Source organism: Scardinius erythrophthalmus, assembly GCF_964197995.2.
Source record: "Scardinius erythrophthalmus genome assembly, chromosome: 9".
In the NCBI taxonomy this organism is placed as follows: Eukaryota; Metazoa; Chordata; class Actinopteri; order Cypriniformes; family Leuciscidae; genus Scardinius; species Scardinius erythrophthalmus.
In genome coordinates this window covers 21,849,357-21,871,836 of record NC_138229.1, presented here as the reverse complement: position 1 = coordinate 21,871,836, position 22,480 = coordinate 21,849,357, and the positions used below count along the sequence as shown (strand labels likewise).

General features: G+C 38.7%; 3 protein-coding genes across 3 annotated transcripts in view; 2 read left to right on the top strand and 1 right to left on the bottom strand.

The window, feature by feature from the left end:
- The window catches only part of stag1a (STAG1 cohesin complex component a), a 52,580-nt gene extending 43,471 nt beyond the window's left edge, over nt 1–9,109 (top strand). The window contains exons 19-34 of the mRNA XM_081374353.1: nt 75–278; nt 1,159–1,229; nt 1,339–1,426; nt 2,050–2,130; nt 2,237–2,329; nt 2,412–2,586; nt 2,821–2,960; nt 3,749–3,850; nt 3,968–4,116; nt 4,211–4,339; nt 4,881–5,086; nt 5,214–5,385; nt 6,682–6,795; nt 6,877–6,991; nt 7,294–7,374; nt 8,011–9,109. Coding sequence (XP_081230479.1) covers nt 75–278; nt 1,159–1,229; nt 1,339–1,426; nt 2,050–2,130; nt 2,237–2,329; nt 2,412–2,586; nt 2,821–2,960; nt 3,749–3,850; nt 3,968–4,116; nt 4,211–4,339; nt 4,881–5,086; nt 5,214–5,385; nt 6,682–6,795; nt 6,877–6,991; nt 7,294–7,374; nt 8,011–8,034 — 1,944 coding nt within the window. The 3' untranslated portion in view covers nt 8,035–9,109. The remainder of the gene's footprint in view (nt 1–74; nt 279–1,158; nt 1,230–1,338; nt 1,427–2,049; nt 2,131–2,236; nt 2,330–2,411; nt 2,587–2,820; nt 2,961–3,748; nt 3,851–3,967; nt 4,117–4,210; nt 4,340–4,880; nt 5,087–5,213; nt 5,386–6,681; nt 6,796–6,876; nt 6,992–7,293; nt 7,375–8,010) is intronic.
- On the bottom strand, nt 8,117–17,997 carry pccb (propionyl-CoA carboxylase subunit beta). The gene is made up of 15 exons (XM_081374355.1): nt 16,750–17,997; nt 16,539–16,658; nt 14,298–14,366; nt 14,142–14,198; nt 13,932–14,045; nt 13,296–13,406; nt 12,688–12,796; nt 12,410–12,530; nt 12,232–12,313; nt 12,020–12,143; nt 11,398–11,505; nt 11,210–11,310; nt 11,035–11,133; nt 9,525–9,624; nt 8,117–9,382 (listed from the first exon to the last, which is right to left on the bottom strand). The coding sequence occupies exons 1-15, from the start codon at nt 16,990–16,992 to the stop codon at nt 9,261–9,263; spliced, it is 1,680 nt and encodes a 559-aa protein (XP_081230481.1). The 5' UTR covers nt 16,993–17,997; the 3' UTR covers nt 8,117–9,260.
- On the top strand, nt 17,950–22,264 carry msl2a (MSL complex subunit 2a). The gene is made up of 2 exons (XM_081374354.1): nt 17,950–18,897; nt 20,384–22,264. Exons 1-2 carry the CDS (start codon nt 18,756–18,758, stop codon nt 21,844–21,846), a joined length of 1,605 nt encoding a protein of 534 aa, XP_081230480.1. The 5' UTR covers nt 17,950–18,755; the 3' UTR covers nt 21,847–22,264.
- Nucleotides 22,265–22,480: the final 216 nt, after the last annotated feature.

The following is a 22,480-nucleotide window of genomic DNA, read 5'->3' as shown; positions in this document are numbered from 1 at the left end:
TTCTCCAGCTGGATTTCAATGAACGCTGGAATTTCATTCCCCGTTAGCTGATAGACTGAATTTGAACGTTCCAGCACTTGGACGCATTGCTCAAGCAGATCAAGTTTGTGGTGGAGAAGCACACGGACACGGAGGTGCTGGAGGCCTGCAGTAAGACCTACAGTATCCTGTGCAGTGAGGAGTACACCATCATGAACCGCGTTGACATTGCCCGCAGTCAGCTCATCGATGAACTAACCGACCGCTTCAACCACTCGGTGGAAGAGCTGCTGCAGGCGGTGAGGGCTCTGTGGAGGTGATGGACAGATTTAGAGAGATTGTTAAAGAATTAATTCAATTACAAAAGATAGTCAGAAAAATCACAAATCTGAAGTTATTTAATCAGCCTCATGTCATCTCAAACTTTTATGCTGTTATTTTTTTAAATTGCAGCTCTTTTCCATACGACAGTGGTTCATAGTGTAGTGACGACAGCTGAAAAGTGCATCAAAAATGTGTCATAAATAATAAGATGGCTTTGTGTGAGGAACTGAATTTTTTTCATTAATCACCGATTATACACTGCCACCAAATGTTGAACTCAACAGCTTTTTTGAGCTGGCTATGATCCAGTTCACAAATTTGACCGATCAACTTGAATTTCAACATGTATGGCTTCAGAAACCTTGGTAAAAAACATTAGTCTTATATCTAGACTACTTTTATGGGGCTTTTTAATGTTTTTTTGTACCATTTTTGGTGGTTAAAGGATTAGTTCACCCAAAAATGAAATTTCTGTCATTAATTACTCACCCTCATATCGTTTCAAACCCATGAGACCTTCGTTCATCTTCGGAACACAAGTTAAGATATTTTTGATGAAATCCGAGAGTTTTCTGTCCCTTCATAGACTGCAACATTATTACCACTTTCAGGCCCAGAAAGGTAGTAAAGACATCGTTAAAATAGTCCTTGTGACTACAGTGATGGAGTAATGATGTAGTGATGAACCTTAATGTTATGAAGCAACGAGTATACTTTTTTTGCGCAAAATCATTCCCTCTTTTAAAAACGCTGAGGCTGTTATTAGCTGAAGTAGAGTTGGTGAACGATTGTGTATGATTCTGAGATTTGTGTCAGGGTGACGCTGATCAAACTGAACGTCTTCCTCATTTACAGGGGGAAGAGGCGGATGACGACGACATCTACAACGTTCTCTCCACTCTTAAGAGACTCACAGCCTTTCACAAGTACGCTGCTGTCTTGTTCAATTACTGTGCAAACAAAAGTTACTTCTATCCACTTGGAGTTATTGAGTGCTAATTAACAAGCATTGTGTCCTTCTCATCTCTCCATCAGTGCTCATGACTTGACCAGATGGGATTTGTTTGGGAACTGCTACAGATTGCTAAGGACGGGAATAGAGCAGGGCTCTATGCCAGAGCAGGTGCGTCTGTTGTAGATATGAGAATCTCATAAAGTCTGTCAAGAACATGTTACATTTCAACTAAATTAATTGCATTATGACATTAGTTTCATAACAGTTCTCAGTACTGTAGTTCTCAGTACTGTAATAAAAAAGCAGCAATTTTATTTAAATTGAGGATCTATACATCATGTTTAGTATTTATACATTGTGGAAGTTTTTGTTGCCTGTAATTTACAAAATTAGTCTCAAAAAGTCTCAAAAATGGATGCTTTTTATTAGAGTATGGAGAATTGCACATTAAATGTTGATTTATTTCATAAGATCTATCTATCTATCTATCTATCTATCTATCTATCTATCTATCTATCTATCTATCTATCTATCTATCTATCTATCTATCTATCTATCTATCTATCTATCTATCTATCTATCTATCTATCTATCTATCTATCTATCTATCTATCTATCTATCTATCTATCTATCTATTTTCTGATTTTTTTCCCATTTGATTTTAGATTTATTTTTTCTCTCTCTCCATGAGATTCACCCAGTTTTTGAAGATTTTCAGGTGACTAATGAAGATTTCCTGTAGATCATGTTATGTCCGGAAGCTGAGTGTGTTTCATTGTGTGGTTTGTAGATAGCAGTGCAGGCTCTTCAGTGTTCTCATTACTCTATGCTGTGGCAGCTGGTGAAAATCACAGAGGGATCTCCATCCAAGGTCTGTGAGGCATCTATTTTAATGCCTTATTATTTAGCAGGTGGTTTTAAATACAAACTGATTATTGCGACTTTCAACCAAAAACATTTTTTCTGTTCGATTTTAGGATGATCTTCTTGCATTACGGAGGGTTGTCAAATCTTTTCTAGCTGTGTGCCAGCAGTGTTTATCAAACGTTAACACGCCGGTTAAAGAGCAGGTAAGCTAAAGACCTCCATCCTTTCATTCAGGAGCGATGTGCCTGTGCAAGACTCATTCACCTGCCCTTTTCTTCCGCCCAGGCGTTCATGCTGTTATGCGACCTGCTGATGATCTTCAGTCACCAGCTCACCACAGGGGCCAGAGAGGGTCTGCAACCTCTGGTCTTCAATCCAGACAGCACCCTACAGAATGAGCTGCTCAACTTCATCCTAGACCATGTGTTTATTGACCAGGATGATGAGAATCAGAGCATAGGTGAGCCTACAGACAGTGTTAATGATGTGGTGAATTAAAAATGAAAAATATAATGTGTTTGTTGGAAAACATGTGCACGTGTGTGCACGTGCATGCGTATAGTTTGTGAATGAGACCCAGTGAATGAGATGGATGTATCCAATGGGATATACCGTCAGATACTGTGCAGATGTAAGAGGCTTTTCAATAATGTTTTGAAGTCTAGCTGATGCGTTTTCATGTTTTTTTTCATAGAGGGTGACGAGGAGGATGAAGCTAACAAGATTGAGGCCTTACACAAGAGGAGGAACCTTCTAGCTGCCTTCAGCAAACTCATCATTTATGATATAGTAGACATGCCAGCTGCTGCAGATATCTTCAAACACTACATGAAGGTAAGACAGCCAGTCATCACCCTACCTGACGTGTCCACTGGAGTGGAAGAAATCTTGTGGGGTTGTCTTTTATTTCTGCATCGCCAAATTATACATATACTTTTGTCCAACCACAATGAAAGCATTCAAAATTTTAATTAAAATCAAGCGTAGCATCAGATATGGCAGGTCACGTTAGTCAAGCTCGCATCAGCTGATCCACGTCTACCTATAGGAAAACGACGCTTATCACTGTATACATAAGCTCCTTCAGTATTTTCAGCAGCTATCGCGTTTCTCAGGAGCTAATTACCCTCCTCCATCCCCAGCTCCTCTCGTCAGTCAGGATTGGCATTCTGATTCACCCTGAATCAGACTAAAATTCTCTAATTATGTTAGAATTAATTAATGATATCTGCAATACATTCATGTTGGTTCTGTTCTGTTTACCCTAAGTGGGGTTGTTGTGCTCTCCCTGCTCTTATCCATGCTAGGCTGCATGGATGCACAGGGAGTTCTTGCCCAGAACAGAACCATACCTCCAATCTTAACTGTATGCTAATTGTCAATCGTATTCGACTATAGTGGTCTTGACAGAACTTATTGTACTGATTTGCCGCTGTCTAGTGTTCTAATGTTAAGTTGAACATCTCTTAACATCTGTTTTGTAAACCACAATCCCCCTACGCTGCTCACCTCCCATAGAAAATGAAGTGAAGGTGTCTGCTGTTCTCTGCTCCAGCGAACAGATATATTACTTAAACTGTTACGCAAACATTCTGCTATTTCTACTTGTAAACTACTTGCAGTACTACAACGATTATGGAGACATCATCAAGGAGACGCTAAGTAAGACCAGACAGACAGACAAAATACTGTGTGCCAAGACACTCATCCTGAGCTTACAGCAGGTGAGATGACAGCCTCCATTTTGAGGGATATTCTGGCATAAGATGAACATGATATTCGCATTATCATTTTAATCATATGATAATTGTAATAATCCTGTTGTTATTTCTGTTCTTCAGCTCTTTAATGAGCTGATCCAGGATCAGGGGCCTAACTTAGACAGGACCTCATCTCATGTGAGCGGCATTAAGGAATTGGCTCGTCGATTTGCCCTCACCTTTGGCTTGGACCAGATCAAAACCAGAGAAGCTGTGGCCACACTGCACAAGTAACTTCTGTTTCATGTTTGAATTATTACTCATCAAACACCAAATAGTCCTCTTCTTTATTGTACCTCTCACAAATATTTTTGCTGTATTCAGAGATGGGATTGAGTTTGCCTTTAAGTATCAGAATCCTAAAGGACCGGAGTATCCCCCTCCGAATCTGGCCTTCCTTGAGGTTCTCTGTGAATTTTCTTCCAAACTACTTCGCCAAGACAAGAAAACAGTGTAAGTTGGTCTAAAGAGAGCTTTGTTTAAAATGTTTGTTTTTTTATGCTTATATGTTTAGTAATAGAGACTCTGACTGTGCATTAGAACATATCTTTCAGAGTAAAATTAGTTTTCATTGAATGGAACCTTTGAGAACCTGATTAGAAACATTGTATTATAAGGTATTAAAAAAGAAAAACCTATAAAACTATAAAAGATAGAGAATTCTTTTATTTTTTAATTATACATGTTGTTTTTTTGTGTTCTCTCTTTGCCTGTACAGGCATTCATTAATTATATAAATAATAAGAGAGAAATATGTGTGTGTGTGTGTGTATATATTTGGCTGTGCAACAGTAAATGATCACGCTATCATTCAGTGCTATTAAACCATTCAAAAGACGCAAAAAAGATCTTAAAACTTTAATGTTATGATGCGATTAATCGCGATTAATTCGTTATTAATTGATTAATTAGATTAATTAATTGATTAACACTTCCCGTGCCCCTGACATAGTATATATGTTTGTGCCACTGTGTTTTCTCTTTGACTATACAGGCACTCGTATCTTGAAAAGTTTATGACAGAGCAGATGATGGAGAGACGGGAGGACATCTGGCTGCCGCTCATCTCCTACAGGAACTCTCTGTTGACTGGCGGAGATGAAGACCGCATGTCCATCACCAGCGGCAGCAGCAGCAGCAAAGCCGGATCCATACGAAGCAAGAAGGGCCGTCCGCCCCTGCACAAGAAACGCATCGAGGGTGAGGATGCCAGTAGATGTAACCATACTAATATAAGACGGGAGAACAGTGGGTTGGTTCAGTTGACTAAGATGCCTAAAAGTAAGCAGTCATGGGCTGTTTTGTGTGTGCTGTCGTGGTTCTGCAGAGGAGAGTGTGGAGGGCTCTTGGATGATGAGGAATGACACCCTACAGACCCCTGGAGCCCTGCAGACACCCCAGCTCACCTCCACCGTGCTCCGAGAGAACCCTCGACAAGCTGCTGAACTCCTCCCTGACCAGGACTCTGAGCCCGGGTCTGAATCCGACTATATTCATAAGTAAGTGACCAACCTTAAAATACACTACATGGTTAAAAGAATGCAGACACTTAAAGGGTTAGTTCACCCAAAAATGAAAATTCTGTCAGTAATTACTCACCCTCATGTTGTTCCAACCGCGTAAGACCTTCGTTCATCTTCGGAACACAAATTAACATATTTTTGATTAAATCTGAGAGCTGTCTCACTCCTCCACAGGCTTCTAAGACACTATAACTTTCTGGCCCAGAAAATGCATTAAAGATATCGTTAATATAGTACAAGTGACTCCAGTGGCTCAATCTTAAGTTTATAAAGCGACGAGAATACTTTTTGTGCGCAAAAACAAACAAAAATAACGACTTTATTCCACTATTCATTTCCTTCTCTCTGGACCTCGAGTGGATTCACGTAGTGTTTTTGCGCAGCGCATCTGTGTTGCACGTCAGACGCATCACACACATGACCAGCGTCGGCCAATAGTAAGCCTACGAGGTGACGTGTAACACAGACGCGCTACGCTATTATACTACGTGAATCCACTCGAGGCCCAGAGAGAAGGAAATGAATAGTTGAATAAAGTCGTTATTTTGGGGGTTTTTTTGAGCACAAAAAGTATTCTCGTCGCTTTATAAACTTAAGATTGAGCCACTGGAGTCACTTGGACTATATTAACAATGTCTTTAATACATTTTCTGGGCCAGCAAATTATAGTGTCTTAGAAGCCTGTGGAGGAGTGAGACAGCTCTCAGATTTAATCAAAAATATGTTAATTTGTGTTCCGAAGATGAACGAAAGTCTTACGGAGTTGGAACAACATGAGGGTGAGTAATTACTGACAGAATTTTCATTTTTGGGTGAACTAACCCTTTAAGCAATGCATCCATTTCATTTTTAAAACCATGAGCATTAATATTAAGTTATTCCCCCATTTTGGCCATGCTGTGAATCTAATGTTGTTTTTAGTGTTATTTTAGTATTAGTTATATACTATTATATTTTTTGATTAACTTTTATTTAGATTCTTTTGGTTTTAAGAGTTTTACATTTTAGTGCAAGTTTGTCATCTTGTTATGTGCTTTTTAATTTTTATTATTTTATCAATATTTCTATTTAGCTTTATTTTTAATCAAGTTTTAGTCATATTAGTACTTAAAATTATTCTAATTCAGTTAGCTGCCAAAGCATTGTTTCTCATTTTAATATTTATATTTTGTTTCAATTAAAAAAAAATTATAGTTTGTTTACAATAACAACACTGGTTGATTTATGTCAACTAGTATGTGCACAGTATTATGTGGTTTCCCCCTCGATTAGTCCTCAGATGCAGATGTCCTGGCTTGGCCAGCAGAAGATGGAGGAGGTCAACAGGAAGGAACGCACAGCCATGAACTACATGAAGGCCCGTAGCGGAGGAGTACGACAGACTGTGTACGTGGAGAAACGCGTGTGGGATGTTAAACAAAGGAGGAAAGTGCTGTAGTAAATGTTACTTTGACTTCTCTACTCTAGACGTGGTCTCATGGAGGACGACGCCGAGCCCATCTTTGAGGATGTCATGATGTCGTCTCGAGGACAGCTGGAAGACATGAGTGAGGAATTTGAGGACACCATGGTCATTGATCTGGTAAGGTTAAAGCTGATGACACCACAGTGACACACACAGACTATCCTGAGGGACATTTTTAAGTCCGCTTCACACTTCTAAGAGCCCTCCAAAAATTAACCTGTTAAATCTTCTATACCATGAGACATTTAGCAATTTATATTTTGCTTACAAATGACCGTCAGTGAATACTCTCTTTCCACCATAATGGTGTAGTTACATTACCCAGCACTTATAGAGGATACTACTAAGTGTCTCAGAATACTTGTGTAATTAAATATAGAAACAAAAGTGTTAATTACATTGTCTTAAATCCTGTGCAGCCTCCATCCAGGAACAGGCGGGAGAGAGCCGAGCTAAGACCGGACTTCTTTGACTCTGCAGCCATGATTGAGGACGAGTCGGTAAGAATGAGTCTCTATTTGCTTAAGCTTTCAAATCATTATATAAATATGTTATTATTCAAGATAAACCCAAACATTGCATTATGGCTTAGTGTTATTATCAAATCGCAAAGGCTTTAATTCAATTAAATAAATACATATGATTTCAGCATGGCACAGCATGTTTCCCATGATCCGATGTTTTCAGTGTCTCGGAATGACGTCACAGTAACGTGCATTTGAAAACGCAGCGAACCAACCATTTCCCCAAATTTCTATTGAGAATCGTTTTTTAAAAATATGTGGTCAACAAAAGAGCAGCTTTAAGGTTTAACATTTGAAAGCAAAGAAATCAAGACATAAATACTAGTGTTGCAATTTTACAGCTGAACTTATATTTTTCATAAATATATTTTACAGCAAAATATTACAATGGTAATATTTATTTTAATATTACCATTTAGTAATAATAATATATTATTTATTAGATTTATAATATAGTCATACTGATATATAATCACAAAATGTTGCCAAATCGTGCAGCCCTACAGACAAAAAAACTTTTTTAAATCACAATTTAGCTCAGAAAAAGCACAACCCAAACTATGCAGTCCCAATTATCACCTGATTATTATTATATATTTTTTTTTTGCTCAGGGTTTCACGATGCCCATGTTCTGAGGTGCCACAACAGCTGGAAAAAGAGCTTTGCCATCAAGAGACATGAAAGAGACATTCACAAAGGAGCGGAAGCACTGGTGATGAGGTTGAGTGATTCTGGAGCGAACTCTCCACTCTTTTTATCAGACGTCACAGAGAAGCTTTTATTCATCCACAGATTATTTTAACAGTCCAATCAGGTCACATATGGTGAATTGTTCTGTCAAACAGGTTCTTCATAAGCTCATCTGAATCGCACTGGATGGGATTTACATCATGGTACAGATCTATCATGTAAGAATGTACGGTCCCATATGTTCAAGATGTACATATTTGTGTTTATCCATCCTACTATGTAGATGCCCTGTACAGTTAGATTATGAAGTCGCTTTTAATATCAGGTCAACTAACAGATTCTTCCACCAAAAAAAAAAGCAGTATTAAAGATTGGTCAATCTTCAATCGGCCTAATTTACATATACATAAATAACACTTAACAGTTTTCAATAGGCATAATTATGGTAAATGACAAAGGAAAGTGAGAAAAGAGTGTTAAAAATGCAGTTAATATTGTCAGAGAGCCAGAAAATCTCTGTGTGTGACACAGTTGTCCTGAAGGGGGCGTTACATGTTGTGTATTTTGGCTTTCAGAAACATTTGAATGGTCAGTATTTTATTTCCAGTAGATTTAGGTGAGGTTTATTTGTGTGAAATGTCTATACGGCAGGGTTTTCATCAAGTTACTCTTGTCCGGATCAAACAGCAGATGCTGTTGTGCCGTGTGTTGAGCGAGGCCCATTCAAGTATTGCCTCTGTTGAAGTGCTCTATGGTCCTGTGCTCTCATAAAGTGAAATGTTATACTGTCAAGAACACGAGTTTCCCATGATCGTCATTACTCCCCACCCTGAGCCCCGGTTAGTTTTGCTAGTGTACCTGTAAATTGTACATTTTCAATATAAAATGGTTTTCTTTTGTACGACCTAGAAATGATGTACCACTTTCCCTTTTAATGGAAAACTGTTCTAAAACTTTTCTTCAGTGAACTTATGGAAAACTCACTTTTTCAGAAAATAAATAAATAAATATGTAATCATGAACCGTGGGAGTGTTTTATTGACTTGAGAATGTTTAAATAGCGACATAATGCATACGAGTGGGAATAAGGCACAAGGAACCATGTGTAAAAACATGATATTCTCTCCAGTCTAACCACAGTTGTGAAATGCTATAAAATTAGTGCTGAGATTTATAAAGGAATGTTAGCGTGTTTTTTCCAGGGGTTGGTCTGTTTCTTGCTGGCGAGCACCTCCAGATCTCTGCAGATCCTCTTGCGTGTGGTTGAGGGCTGAATGATATCATCCACAAAGCCTGTGAAACACATTCAATGTTACACACACATGTAGCAGGAGAACCGAGCGAGCGCATCTGTATTGCAGTGATGACAAGCCTCACTGGCACTGTGAAGATTGATGTATATTGTGTCTGTTAATCATAAAAATGTTCTGTGCACCTCTGACAGCAGCGGGGAAGGGATTGGCAAACTTCTCCACATATTCAGCTTCAGCCTTGGCTTGATTCTCCTTTCCTCTGAAGATGATCTGAACTGCACCCTTAAAAATGAAATGATGTATTATGTAGCACATTACATAAATATAGGGTTTCACATTTTTAATCTATTTTCATGATTTGTCCAGTTATTGCGAATCATTTACCTAAGAAATAGGTAAATACGCCTAAGAAATACCTAAATTTATACTGACTGATTGCGATTTTTTTTTTTTTTTTTTTTGGTGTAATTTCATGACCAAAATCCCTTTTTAAAATTGTCTTATATTAAAACAAATGGTATACACTGCAACAGGAAGTTTTTAAATTTTTTTGTGAGAAATTTAAATGTCTTTTATGCTCGCCAAGGCGGCATTTATCAAAAATATATGATAAAAAATGCAGTAAAAACAATAAATGCTGTGAAAAATTACAATTGAAAACAACTGTTTTCTGTTGTAATATATTTCAAAAATGTAATTTATTCAAAAATGAATTTGTCAGCGTCACATGATCCTTCAGAAATTATTCTAATATGCTGATTTGCTGCACAAAAACAGATTTCTTATCAATGTTAAAAACAGTTTTTGTGGATTCTTTGATGAATATAAATTTTAATATTTCACAATTGTTTCACGTTTTTACCGTCTTTTGATCAAATAAATGCTGTTTTTAAAAGCATATAAAATCTTAATTATTCCAAACTTTTGACTAGTAGTGTAGATTCAGGGAACAAAATATTGTGGAGATACCACTGATAATATGTCTCAATTAATTATTATTTTCAATTCATTTGAAATGGGAATATGTTGTAACATACATGTCTTTACAGTCACTTTTGATCAATTTAATGCATCCTTAAACTCTTACTGGCCCCAAACTAAAAAAAAAAAAAAAAAAAAGATATATTATATGGCTAATTCAATATAGGAATATCAATGAGCATCATTGTTGCTTTAGCGTCACTAATGAACACCCAGCAGAAATATTTATAGTTTGTTAGTTTGTACTTTAAACAGTCAACATATGATATGATCTGTGCTATCCAAACTCTGAGTCAGCAGCACCTGTTACTCAACTCACAGCTTGAGTCTCAATCTTAGAAATGAAACGAGTAGAAGGGACATTCACAAGCATCTTAATCACTAAAGAGAGCCAAGCATAGTGATCGTTGCTGCTGTAAGAGTATATCTGGGCTGAAGCTCTCTGAACACTCTCATGTCCATCTGATACTCCTCTGCACTGGTTACAGGATAAAGAATTTCTTAAATCTAGCTTCTAGCACAAATGTATTTATATGGGGCATATCCCACAAAATATTTTGCCATCCTGAGATTTAAATGCAGCTCAATGGTAGGTTTGGCTTTAAGCTCATAAATGCACTGGAAAGCCCCATAATTCACCCACAATGCCTATTTATTATGCAAGTGTATTGGCCATGACACTTGTTTCAGCTCATTGGTCTTCAGTTTTACCTTTGCACCCATCACTGCGACCTCAGCGGATGGCCAGGCATAGTTGACGTCTCCTCTCAAATGTTTGGAACTCATCACATCATAAGCACCTCCATATGCCTGAAGAAAGGACACACAGGATTCAGCAGACAAGCTAGTTAGAACCATCCACACGCACAATCATTCTGCCTCCTACCTTCCTAGTGATGACAGTGATTTTTGGAACTGTGGCCTCGGCAAAAGCATACAGCAGTTTGGCTCCGTGTCTGATGATGCCTCCGTACTCTTGAGCTGTGCCTGTGGAAACACGGAACGTTTCTGTCAGTATTTTATTTAAAAAGGGAAATGCATGTTGGCGATTTAGGCTAAAATGATTTCCCCCACCTGGCAGGAATCCAGGCACATCCACAAATGTGATGATGGGAATGTTGAAGGCGTCACAGAAACGAACAAAGCGAGCCCCTTTAACAGATGAATTTATGTCCAAACAGCCTAAAATATACAAGAAAAAAAGGACATAACAAATATTGTGAAATGTATGTTTATATAATATGTAAGAATATTTTACATGTAATATCCGCTACTGCCAGTGCTCAGTAGTTTTAAAATAAGTCTCTTATGCTCACCAAGGCTGCATTTATTTGATTGAAAATGTAGTAAAACAGTAATATTGTGAAATATTATTTCAACCTCAAATAATTGCTTTCTCTTGTAATATAATTTAAAATGTAATTTATTCCTGTAATGGCAAAGCTGAATGTTAAGCATCATTACTCCAGTCTTCAGTGTCACATGATCATTCATAAATCATTATAATATGCTGATTTGCTGCACAAGAAACATTTGTTGAAAACAATTGTGCTACTTAATATTTTTTTCAGGATTTTTTGATGAATTGAAATTGAAATTGTTGAAATATGATTTTTTGTAACAATGTAAAAGTCTTTACTTTTGATCTATTTAATTAGTGAATAAAAGTATAAAATAAAAGAAAAGAATCACCCACCAGATGCCACTTTTGGCTGGTTTCCCACTATGCCTACAGTCCGACCATTCATCCTGGCAAATCCCATCACAATATTTTTGGCGTAGCTGGGCATAATCTCAAAGAATTCTCTCTCGTCTACTATCTGTAAGAGTGAAATGACAGTCATAAGCACTACCTGATGAGTTTTTGCATGACTTTTTGAATTGTTTGTTCACTAAAGATGCACATACACCATGAACGATGTCCAGCATGTCATAAGCTTTAGTGGTTTCAAAAGGAACGACAGTGTCCAAACCAGGAACCAGCCGGTCGCTGAAGAAAACAAATCGACATGATAGCAGCAGACTGAAAAAGCTGGTCAAGATAAGTTGATAAAGAAAGAATTATTTTACAAAAACAGTTTCTCACCGAGGATCGTGGCACTCAATGACTGGAGATGGATCTTTGTTGCTCAGTGGGAGAAAGTTGAAAAAGTCTCGCAAGTTCAGAAGGGCATCAACGTCATTCTCAAAGGCCCGATGAGCAACACCTGAAACAAAACAAAAAGCTCTTTGTATTACAAGAAAGCCCAGATAATCTTTAGTCAGATTAGAGAACAAATACTTTTAAAAAAAACTGTTCAAACGCCAAAAACAACTTGATAAAACACATTCTGATGTATGCACAGACTAAATGGATAGACCTACCCGACACAGCTGTGTGGGTTTTTGCTCCACCTAGCTCCTCCTGGGTAACATCCTCGTTTGTTACAGATTTCACCACATCTGGGCCTGTGATAAAAAGGTAGGAGGTGTCCTGCAAACACAGGTTCAAGTTTTTCATTATAAATTGGTGTGCCAGCAGGGACCTGATTCTAAAATTAAAATATACTAGGGCTGTCAAACGATTAATCGCGATTAATCACATCCAAAATAAAAGTTTGTTTTTACATAATACATGTGTGTGTACTGAGTATAATTATTTTCTATATATAAATACACACACATGCATGTATATATTTAAGAAATATTTGCATGTATATACTGTGTATATCTATTTATATTATATATAATTTATATTATATATAAATATTTTATATATTAATAACACATTTTCTTAAATATATATATGCATGTGTGTGTATTTATATATAGAAAATAATTATACTCCGTACACAGACATAAATTATGTAAACACAAACGTTTATTTTGGATGCGATTAATCGCGATTAATCGTTTGACAGCCCTAAAATATACACAATAAATCTGAATTCAAATGCAATATGCATTTATACACTAAACTTTTCTTTTCTTACCTTTACCATGAAGGTAAAGTCTGTCAGAGCAGGCGAGTACACGGCACCACCTGCACACGGGCCCATGATGAGAGAGATCTGAGGAACTACACCTGAGGCCATCACATTCCGCTGAAGAACAAATACCATTGTGCAGAGTTAGTCCTGGAATATATGTCCGCTACCATTCAAACATTTGGGGTCAGTATGATTTTTTAATTAATATTTTTACTCAGCAAGGATGCATTAAATTGATCAAAAGTGGAAGTAAAGACATTTATGCTACAAAAAAACAACTTTCTATTCATCAAAGAAAACCTGACAAACAACAATATTTAAGCAGCTGTTTTTGACACTGATAATAATAAGAAATGTTTCTTGAGCAGCAAAATCAGCATATTAGAATGATTTCTTAAGGATCATGTGACACTGAAGACTGGAGTAATGATGCTGAAAATTTAGCTTTGCCTTCACAGGAATATATTACATTTTAAAATATGAAATATTTCAAAATTTTACTGCTTTACTGTATTTTTGATCAAATAAATGCAGCCTAGGTGAGCATAAGAGAACAGTAAAACAAATATTATCAAGCCCATACTTTTGAATGGTAGTGTATGTATCAAATATATAGCTGTGTTCAGCTATTCAGTTTACCAAGAATATGTCAGCATATCCTGCAAGGGACTCGACGCCTTCCTGAATGCGGGCTCCACCAGAGTCATTGAGACCGATTACTGGGGCTCCGACCATCATAGCCTGGTCCATGATCTAGGAATTAAATTGCAGTGATTTAACTGTTTGACAGAATTGTGCCTATGCGTTTTTTTTAAGACTTTAGTTAGATCCAAACCTGACCAGTCTCACCTTGCAGATCTTCTGAGCATGAGCCCCTGATAAACTCCCTCCGAACACGGTGAAGTCCTGTGGACAGAGGAGCATTTCACTCATGACAAGAGAATGGAGATATTCAAATAAAACATTTTAATGTTGCAAACCTATGGTCAAAAGCTAGTATCATACCTGGCTGAAAACATAGACCAGTCTTCCATTGATTCTTCCCTGTCCGGTTACTACACTATCTCCTGGGTACTGAAAACAAAGATCATGTGTCATTAGTGTCCCTCATCTACAAGTGTTAAAATAACAATGGGTGATGCTAACATTTACTGTCCTGTTCTAGACATCAAATCGTAACTAAAAATTCAGTATCTGCTTTATTTTCTTTCTTCGTGAAATTTGAGCTGTCACCAAATCTCTTCTCCTTACTGTATTAGTAAATATGCACATTTGAAATATATAGCAATAAAAGCTGCCTTTTTTATTACAGGTATATTTATTATAAATGTATTAACACTTAAACCCCTTTATTTCAAGACAATAATAAAGGCCCTCATATCTCAGCTGGCATGTACATCTGGTAAGTCTGTAATATAAATAAAATAGTTTGTTGACATACATCTTTTTTTAGTATTATAATTAATAATATGTTAAAGGGGTCATATAATGGTACATGCACTTTTGCAAGTTGATTGTACTGAAATGTGTGTTGGCAGTGCCTGTACACAACCATCATAAAATGATAAAAATCCATCCAGTGTTTTTTTTTTTTAAATCTTCTTATATATTTTCCTCTCTCCTGAATCAAGCCGTTCGATTTCGTGACGTCACAAAATCGACGCCCCTCCCAAGATTGTTAAATGACAGCAGCGTTTCAACACAGACCCGCCCTCGCGCCCTCGTGAGTGAGCTGTCAATCATAGTCTGCGCGGTCATTGTTGATACGCTGGAGCACTGTCTATGAGCAGAATGGCGTCTAAGCGATTGTGTTGTTCTGTTCTTGGGTTAATAACGAACACAGCATCATATTGATGTTCTTAAATCCGAACCACTGAAGACGCAGTGGCTGAGTTTTGTTTTCGAAGGGAATATTCCTTAGCCTGGTAATACCAAACTCTGCTACTTCGCTTTGCTTCGTAGACAGAGTCTGGCATGGCATAATTGAAAAGCGTTTTCTTTCTCGCGGGGGGGCGCTTGTCTGAAGTTTAAAATCATTGGTTACCCGTAAGCCAATCACATAACGTTTGGTTATGGCGTGTGTTATGCGCATGCTCAGCCGCATCTAACTTCCACTGTAAACACATGTATGATGCGAAAACAAAACCATCGAGCGAAATACCGGAGTGGACATGGCTGTGAACGACTTTTGCAGATTATGTTAAGTAAATCTACGCATCCACGGTACAATCAGCGTCTACGTCACGGCTCTCAGCCCGCCCTCTTTTCGTTGATTGGCCGGCTGTTTTCAGGCTATTACGCTGTCTCAGACTGAGTACAGAAGCGAAATGAAATTGAGCGGAAGTACGAAGTCTGACGTAGTCAGGCTAAATATTCCCCACGATCAACGTCAATGCTTTCATGTTTGCGTGAATCATTTCACACACCAGACTGCTTTACAAACGAGGGTCAGTATAAAGCTGGTTTTGCTAAGAAGCTGCTCCTGAAAAAAGGATCGGTACCAACTATTCGTGTTCCTGCTGCACCTCCAGAAGAACTGAAGTGAGTGTAACGTTTTATTAACCTTTATATTGATATTTATATTAATCTTTGCAAATCGCTTGCACGCTTCACGATGAATGCGGCTGCTTACACTCAGGGTACATTACGGCATGTTTTCTATGTACGACGTTATCAATATAATTCATAATCCCACGTTTATAATGAACGACGCGTTATGGTTATTGTATTATTATTAAAAACGGTGTCCGCACAGAACAGAGGGGCGGGGTGAGCAAAGCTCATTATCATTTAAAGACACATGCACTTAAACGCGTGCTGAAAACAGAGCTGTTTTTGACCTGGTAAAATTAGCGTTTTCTTACAATACTAATGAGAATTTTTAATTAAAGTATATTACAAACTTTTAATTTAGACCCTAAAGAATCATGTTAGCTTGTACAAAAATGGCATTATATGACCCCTTTAACATAACTAAATTTAAACAATGTAGCCTATGGCTTATTGTGGGGCCCCTGGTTGAGAAGCACTGCCTTAAAACTCTTTATATTTGGTTAAAAGGTTGTTTAAAATCTGTCAAACTGTAAAAGCGTCCGTTTCATAGAATGACACAATGTTGCATTTGCATTCATTCGAGAGTAAAGACATTGAACGCTGTTGTTGTTTTTTCATAACTTATGACATGGAAAAATGGGAATATTTCTGCATTCAGTATGAAGTTTCTTTGACCTGCGAGGCCTAACATACCTTATTATGATCTGCCTCCATGCCGAAGTCAGAACAGCGATGCTCCACAAACATGTCATACTCCACGAACGAGTCCTGGTCCAGCAAGAGCTCCACTCTCTCTCTCGCTGTCAGTTTACCCTGCGCACAGGCATTACGCAGCTCTTCTCGGATTGTTGTGCTTTCACTTATGTCAACTGCATTCATTCTGCAGAAGGTTTTCATAACTTACCCTTTTGTGCTGTGCAGCTACCCTCAGCTGCCCTCCTCCTATAAGCGCTGCATTTCGCTTCTTCTCAATTCTCTCCTGCACAGACAGATGACCGACAGAATAGCATCTAGCATTTTGCAGTACTTTCGATTGGGTAATTGCCCCAGCGACTGCGCCGTACGGCATCTGACCAACACTTTTAAAAGAACATTTTAGGCCATGTAATAGTCCCAGACTACTTCGCATTAACGTGTAGGTCGCCATCACTGCTACACTGAGGACACAGGACAGACGCTGTCGGAAACTCCTATCGGTGTCTTCAGCCAATCAGCAACAATCGCTTACTTTTCAGAGCCAATTACTACTCGGCTAGCTAAGAGGGCGTGAGTGAGTGAGCCAATCACTGCAGAGGTCTGCGTTTTTAGGCGAACTTGATAGATGTAGTCCATATTAATGTCAACAATGATAAACTACAGTTCCCAACTGCTACCCAGCTGTAATGAGAATCGCTTTTGAACAAATGTAACGTTAGATTCCTAAATGCATTTAAGAAAAATAAAGATAAATAAAGTCTAGATTCCTTACTGGATTTTAAAAGTGAAAGGTAAAGGACACCTCCCTCTATATGTAAATCTCTATTTTTCTCCTATTCAGTGAATCGTCTTTCTTTAACTTACCTATTGCACAAAGGAAAAAATAAAAGCAAAATTCTGCTGTAAAACCATTGAAGATTTTATGATCCTAATTCCTCATTAAATACTAATTTTGAAGAAGATCTTCAAGGGATGTCATTTAGTTCTGTTACAAAAATCTTTTTTATTTTTAGTATAAGTAGTCCAAAAGACACATTAATACTCTTAAAAGTGAGAGGCGTACTGGCAAAACTATCAAATAATAAATAAAGGAAATTGACAACATCATTGGCATTTTACGACGGACAGTAATTATCTCAGTGTGTAACCACCACAGAACCTATTTATTTTTCTTAATTTATTGTATGTTTAATTATTTTTGCTCTACCTCTAGTTTCTTGTTTATTAAGTGCTTTTTTGTGAGGTATGTAATGTATCCCTTGTAATCCTTGTTCAATGAAAGAAAAAAAAGAAAAAGAAAAAAAAAACCCACAGAGCCTCGTAGTAGCGTGTGCTTTATACAGTCTCACACTAGGGGGCAGTACTTACTGGAGGCCGTGTTTAATTCCAAGCGCTCTTTTACTCTTGTTTGGTATTGTTCCTCTCAGGATGCAAAAGTTAACAGAGGAATAATAAGCAACTGGCTCTAGCACGGGCTAATTTATGGGAATATTTTGCAGAGTAGAGAATTCAGTTGAATACTATATAAACAAATTGCTCAAACGGGAGTCTATCGCACGCGTTAGTGTGAGAAAAGCTCTCTTATTCAACAACCCGAAGAAAAGTGCAGTCTGTATTAGCTAGCTAGCGAACTAGCAAGCAAGCAAGCGGACTGTGTGGTTTGTTCAGTTAAACTGTAAATAACCGCTGTGGTTGATAATTTCAAGGATCATACTTTTTGTGCAACGGGTTTTTTGTCTTCTGTTTTTCCAATTGTTATTTGTGGACGGATTATTCGCAGAGTTCGTGCCGCCGACTCTAACGTTACATCTCGGGCCTGTTGTGCTTCTCTCTAAAATGCTGTTTATCGCCCAGTCCTTCATCTCTGGGTACTTTATCACAAACGTGCAGCGCTCTTCATATTGAGCTAACGTTAATCAGGATCTGACACTAATGGAAGTCAGACTATAGTCTGTGATATACATCTCTTACAGCAGCCGGGCTGACCGACTCTGGAGGATCCTCTAAACATTGACATGTTAACAAGCAGACGACTCAAAGCCGCTCATCTGCTTGCGAGTCATGTCAAATTACACTCTTTGTTTGAGGCGTTGGGTCAAGCCTGGTTGATTGTGTTCTCCCAGTTATTCTGCTTTGGGAGTCAGTTCATCGGTCGCTCTCAGTAGCTGATCAGCCCGCTCCTCTTGTCCTGCTATTGACTCTGAAGTCGCTGAGATGAACCCGGTAAACGCCACCGCGCTGTACGTGTCGGCGTGTCGCTCTCTTCTGCAGTGCGACCCGAAGGATCCGGAGACGTACGGAGGGCTGTTCAACGTCCTGCCTTTCTTTAGAGACTCCCTATCCTGCCTGGTGTGTGGTGAGTAACTTGCCTTTAAAACTAAGCAATGCACGAGAGGCCATGCTATATTTTGAATATAGTCACGGCTAAATAACGACGCATCACGGGCAGCGAATTAGCCGTTAATAAGTTCAGAATATACGGCGCAGTCGCGAGTTTGTTATCGATTTTATTAAAGGGTTACTGCTTAATAAAAGTATTTCAAACATATTTTATTAAGCAAATTCAGTCGCGTTCTTCCACTAGAACGTATAGTCCGTGGCATAATCATAGATATATACATATCTATGGGCACAACAACGTTGTTACGCAAAAAAAAGAGAGAGAGAGATCTTCTGTGGGTTCTGCGCAGTGATATGATGGAAAGCTGTATCAACCAATCAGCATCTAGGAACGCTTTGAGGGCTTGCAGGGCTTTTTCAGAGAGCCTGCTCGCTGCAGAGTCATGGGTGGAGCGTGAAGTCCAGCTCCCCCTCTGGATGCCCAGCTCCCTCTCTCTGGGTGTAAATTGGGTGTAATGGGTGGGGCTAGAAGGTCCATCCACACCATAACCCTACCCATAACTATCCCCTCCACCCATTAGATCCACAGGGGTGGGGCTGGACTTGGTCAAGCTCCACCCATGACATCCAGAGTGGGGAGCTGGACGTCATTTGGCTCTGCAGGGAGCACCACTTGGACTTCTTGGTTTATTATTTAAATGTCCCATTTTTTCCCCATTTATTTATTTAACTCTAAAAAGTTATTTAAAAGATTTATTGGTCATGAACCAAACCAACCTGCGACAAAGTGAATCACAACATTACAAACTTTGATTTAAAGCAAAAAAGTTTCAAGACTGTATACTTATACCAGTAATGAAGGAAAAATATATCAATCCCATGAATCACTGCGAATGATATAATCAAATTAAAAACAATGGAGAAATATAAGACTAATCAATTAAAGATTTATATATAAATCCATATCAATCTATATTTATATTTATATATATATATGTATGTATGTGTATATATATATATATATATATATTATATTATATATATATATATATATATATATATATATATTATATTTTATATATATATATATATATATATATATTATATTATATATATATATAATATGTATGTATGTATATATATAGAGAGAGAGAAAATCTCCATTGTTATATTAACAATCTATTGATAGATTGGTGGAGATTTCTTTGCAGAATCATCATGGACGATGTAGTTTTTCACAATGAATTCCAGCCGTTAAATAGAATCCTTAAAATATAAGTTGAAATAATGCGGTCTAATGGCTCCAACAAAAGCATTTACCATCGATTAACAACCTCGTAGCTCCCAGGTCTGTCTTTAATGGTTTATAAGTTATCATTAAAAGTACATTTCCCTGTGTAGAAAATGAATGGGATTTAACCCATCTGTTGCACTCTATAGCATGCTGTTTTTTTGTCATGCTTAATTGTTTTAAAAAAATCTATTGTTTTCTTTTCATCTAGGAAATTTGCTTCAGGAGCCGCTTGCTCCAAAAGATTCCTCCTGCCAGCACTGTGTTTGCAAGGGTTGCAAAGGCAAGAAAATGCAATTGAAGCCATCCTGCAGCTGGTGTAAAGACTATGAGCAATTTGAGGAGAATAAACAGCTCCAGATTCTGATCGACTGCTACAGGAGTCTCTGCGAGTGTGTCTCGGTGTGCGTCATGACAGAGCAGAGTGCCTTGGGGGTCAAAGGTTACGCTGAGGTCAAGAAGATGCTGGAAGAGGTGTTGGGGGTGAAGCAGGAACAAGAAGAGTTTAGTTCTGTCAAAGACACTGCATATGTTCCTCATCTCAAAACGGAGACAGACTCAGAAAACTCTGCTGACATCAAACCGACTGTCTCTGACAAACCCTCTGAGCAGATCCCAGCTGAGCTAGAGACCCCCGAGCCTGTCAGTGCCGACGAACCTCTGAGATCTAACTCAGAACTACACATGGGTACTGTCACTGTTAACGCTGTAAAGTGCAAAGTTAGTCAAGACGAAAGCGCTGAATCCGTGCACCTCAGTGCGGAGAACACGAGCATCCTAGAGGACCTTAAATCTGACATTAAGAGCAAGGAGGTGTCTTGTGAACTGACTAAATCAGCAGCAGAGCTATGTCAGCCCTCACAAACCAGCAGCGCCCTTACGCCAGGACACCCTCCACAGCCTCAGACGGGCCTGACGTGCCTCGCCGCAGCCCACAGAAAAGTGCGCCTGAGCCGAAAGCGCTCTCGCTCTGAGAGTGACCGCGAGATGCTCCAACCTCTGCCCATCACCAGCCTCATCCAGGGGCCTTCGGTAGCGGCCACAGCTCCTTCGAAAACAGCATTTGAGCCGAAAGCACCCTCCCCGCCGCCTGTCGTGGTCACCAATGGAGGCGTTTTGAAGGTCAACAAGGCCATGCTGGATTCAACTAAAAATATCCAGATAAACACAGACCTGGCTAATAAGAAGGTTCAGGTCAAGTCTAAAGTGGCCGTCCCGAAGGCGAAGGGCAAGGCGAAGGACAGACTGCTCTCGGCTAGCGTGTTGCCTGGCCAGCCTCCTAAAGTCGTGTACAAAAAGACGCAAGAGAAAAAAGGCTGCAAGTGTGGACGAGCCACCCAGAATCCAAGTGTTCTTACCTGCAGGGGTCAAAGGTGCCCCTGCTACTCCAACCGGAAGGCCTGTTTGGACTGCATCTGCAGGGGCTGCCAGAACTCGTACATGGCCAACGGGGAGAAGAAGCTGGAGGCTTTTGCCGTGCCTGAAAAAGCCCTGGAGCAGACCAGGCTCACTCTCGGCATCAACCTCACCAGTATTTCGGTCAGAAACGCTGGCACGAACGCTGCTGGGGTCCTCAGCCTGTCTGCGGGCTCGCCCATGGCCTCTTTCCTCGCGTCCAGCGCCGATGAGGACCAGAGTTTTGAAGATGCTCTCGAGATGCATTTTGACTGTTGATAGCTGTCCCGCTACTGATATCTCTCTTAACAGTGGTCGATTCGAACAGAAATTGTTTGCCAAAACTCTTGTCTGTGGTTCTTCATGTTCAACCTCTACCATCAAACACACGCACACACTGCTGTAATAGAAAGTTACTGTGAAGCTGAGCTTTATGGCATATTTTGTTTTTATTTTGAAGGAACTGTATGCTTCTGCATGACTGTTGTAATCACAATGAACTAAGGATCTGATAAACATCTGCTTTTTTTTTTTAAATGGTCGATGACCCAAACCTTAAAATGAATTTCACAGTTATTTGTGATACATTTGTCTGCTTACACGTATGGCTCATTATAAACTCCCCCAAAGCTATTCAGTGATTAACATTTGTTTACATTCTGTCTCTCTTTTTTTTTACATTTATTTTTAAATATATATATATATAAATATGAATATATTGCATCTAAACATTCATTGAAGGTAAAATTATACACTGCTATCTGTAATGTAAAATACCTTTCTTATGGTGAAAAATGTAGCACTTAGTCCCAATAGTGTTAATGGGTTTAGACACCTTTTCTGGTTGCTGTAGTGATCAGTTCCTGTGTCATTTTGACTTTCATTTATAGGACTGGGGTGTCCCTTCGGGATA

Excerpts from the sequence above, each read along its gene's own strand:
- pccb (XM_081374355.1), bottom strand. The coding sequence starts at position 16,992 with ATGGCGACCTACACGTTAATGCGAAGTAGTCTGGGACTATTACATGGC. Across the intron at positions 14,199-14,297 it reads TGGTCTATGTTTTCAGCCAG|GACTTCACCGTGTTCGGAGG; the intron begins GTATGATACTAG and ends CTCTGTCCACAG. Across the intron at positions 9,625-11,034 it reads TCGCAGTGATGGGTGCAAAG|GGTGCAGTTCAGATCATCTT; the intron begins GTAAAACTGAAG and ends TTCATTTTTAAG.
- msl2a (XM_081374354.1), top strand. The coding sequence starts at position 18,756 with ATGAACCCGGTAAACGCCACCGCGCTGTACGTGTCGGCGTGTCGCTCT. Across the intron at positions 18,898-20,383 it reads CCTATCCTGCCTGGTGTGTG|GAAATTTGCTTCAGGAGCCG; the intron begins GTGAGTAACTTG and ends CTTTTCATCTAG.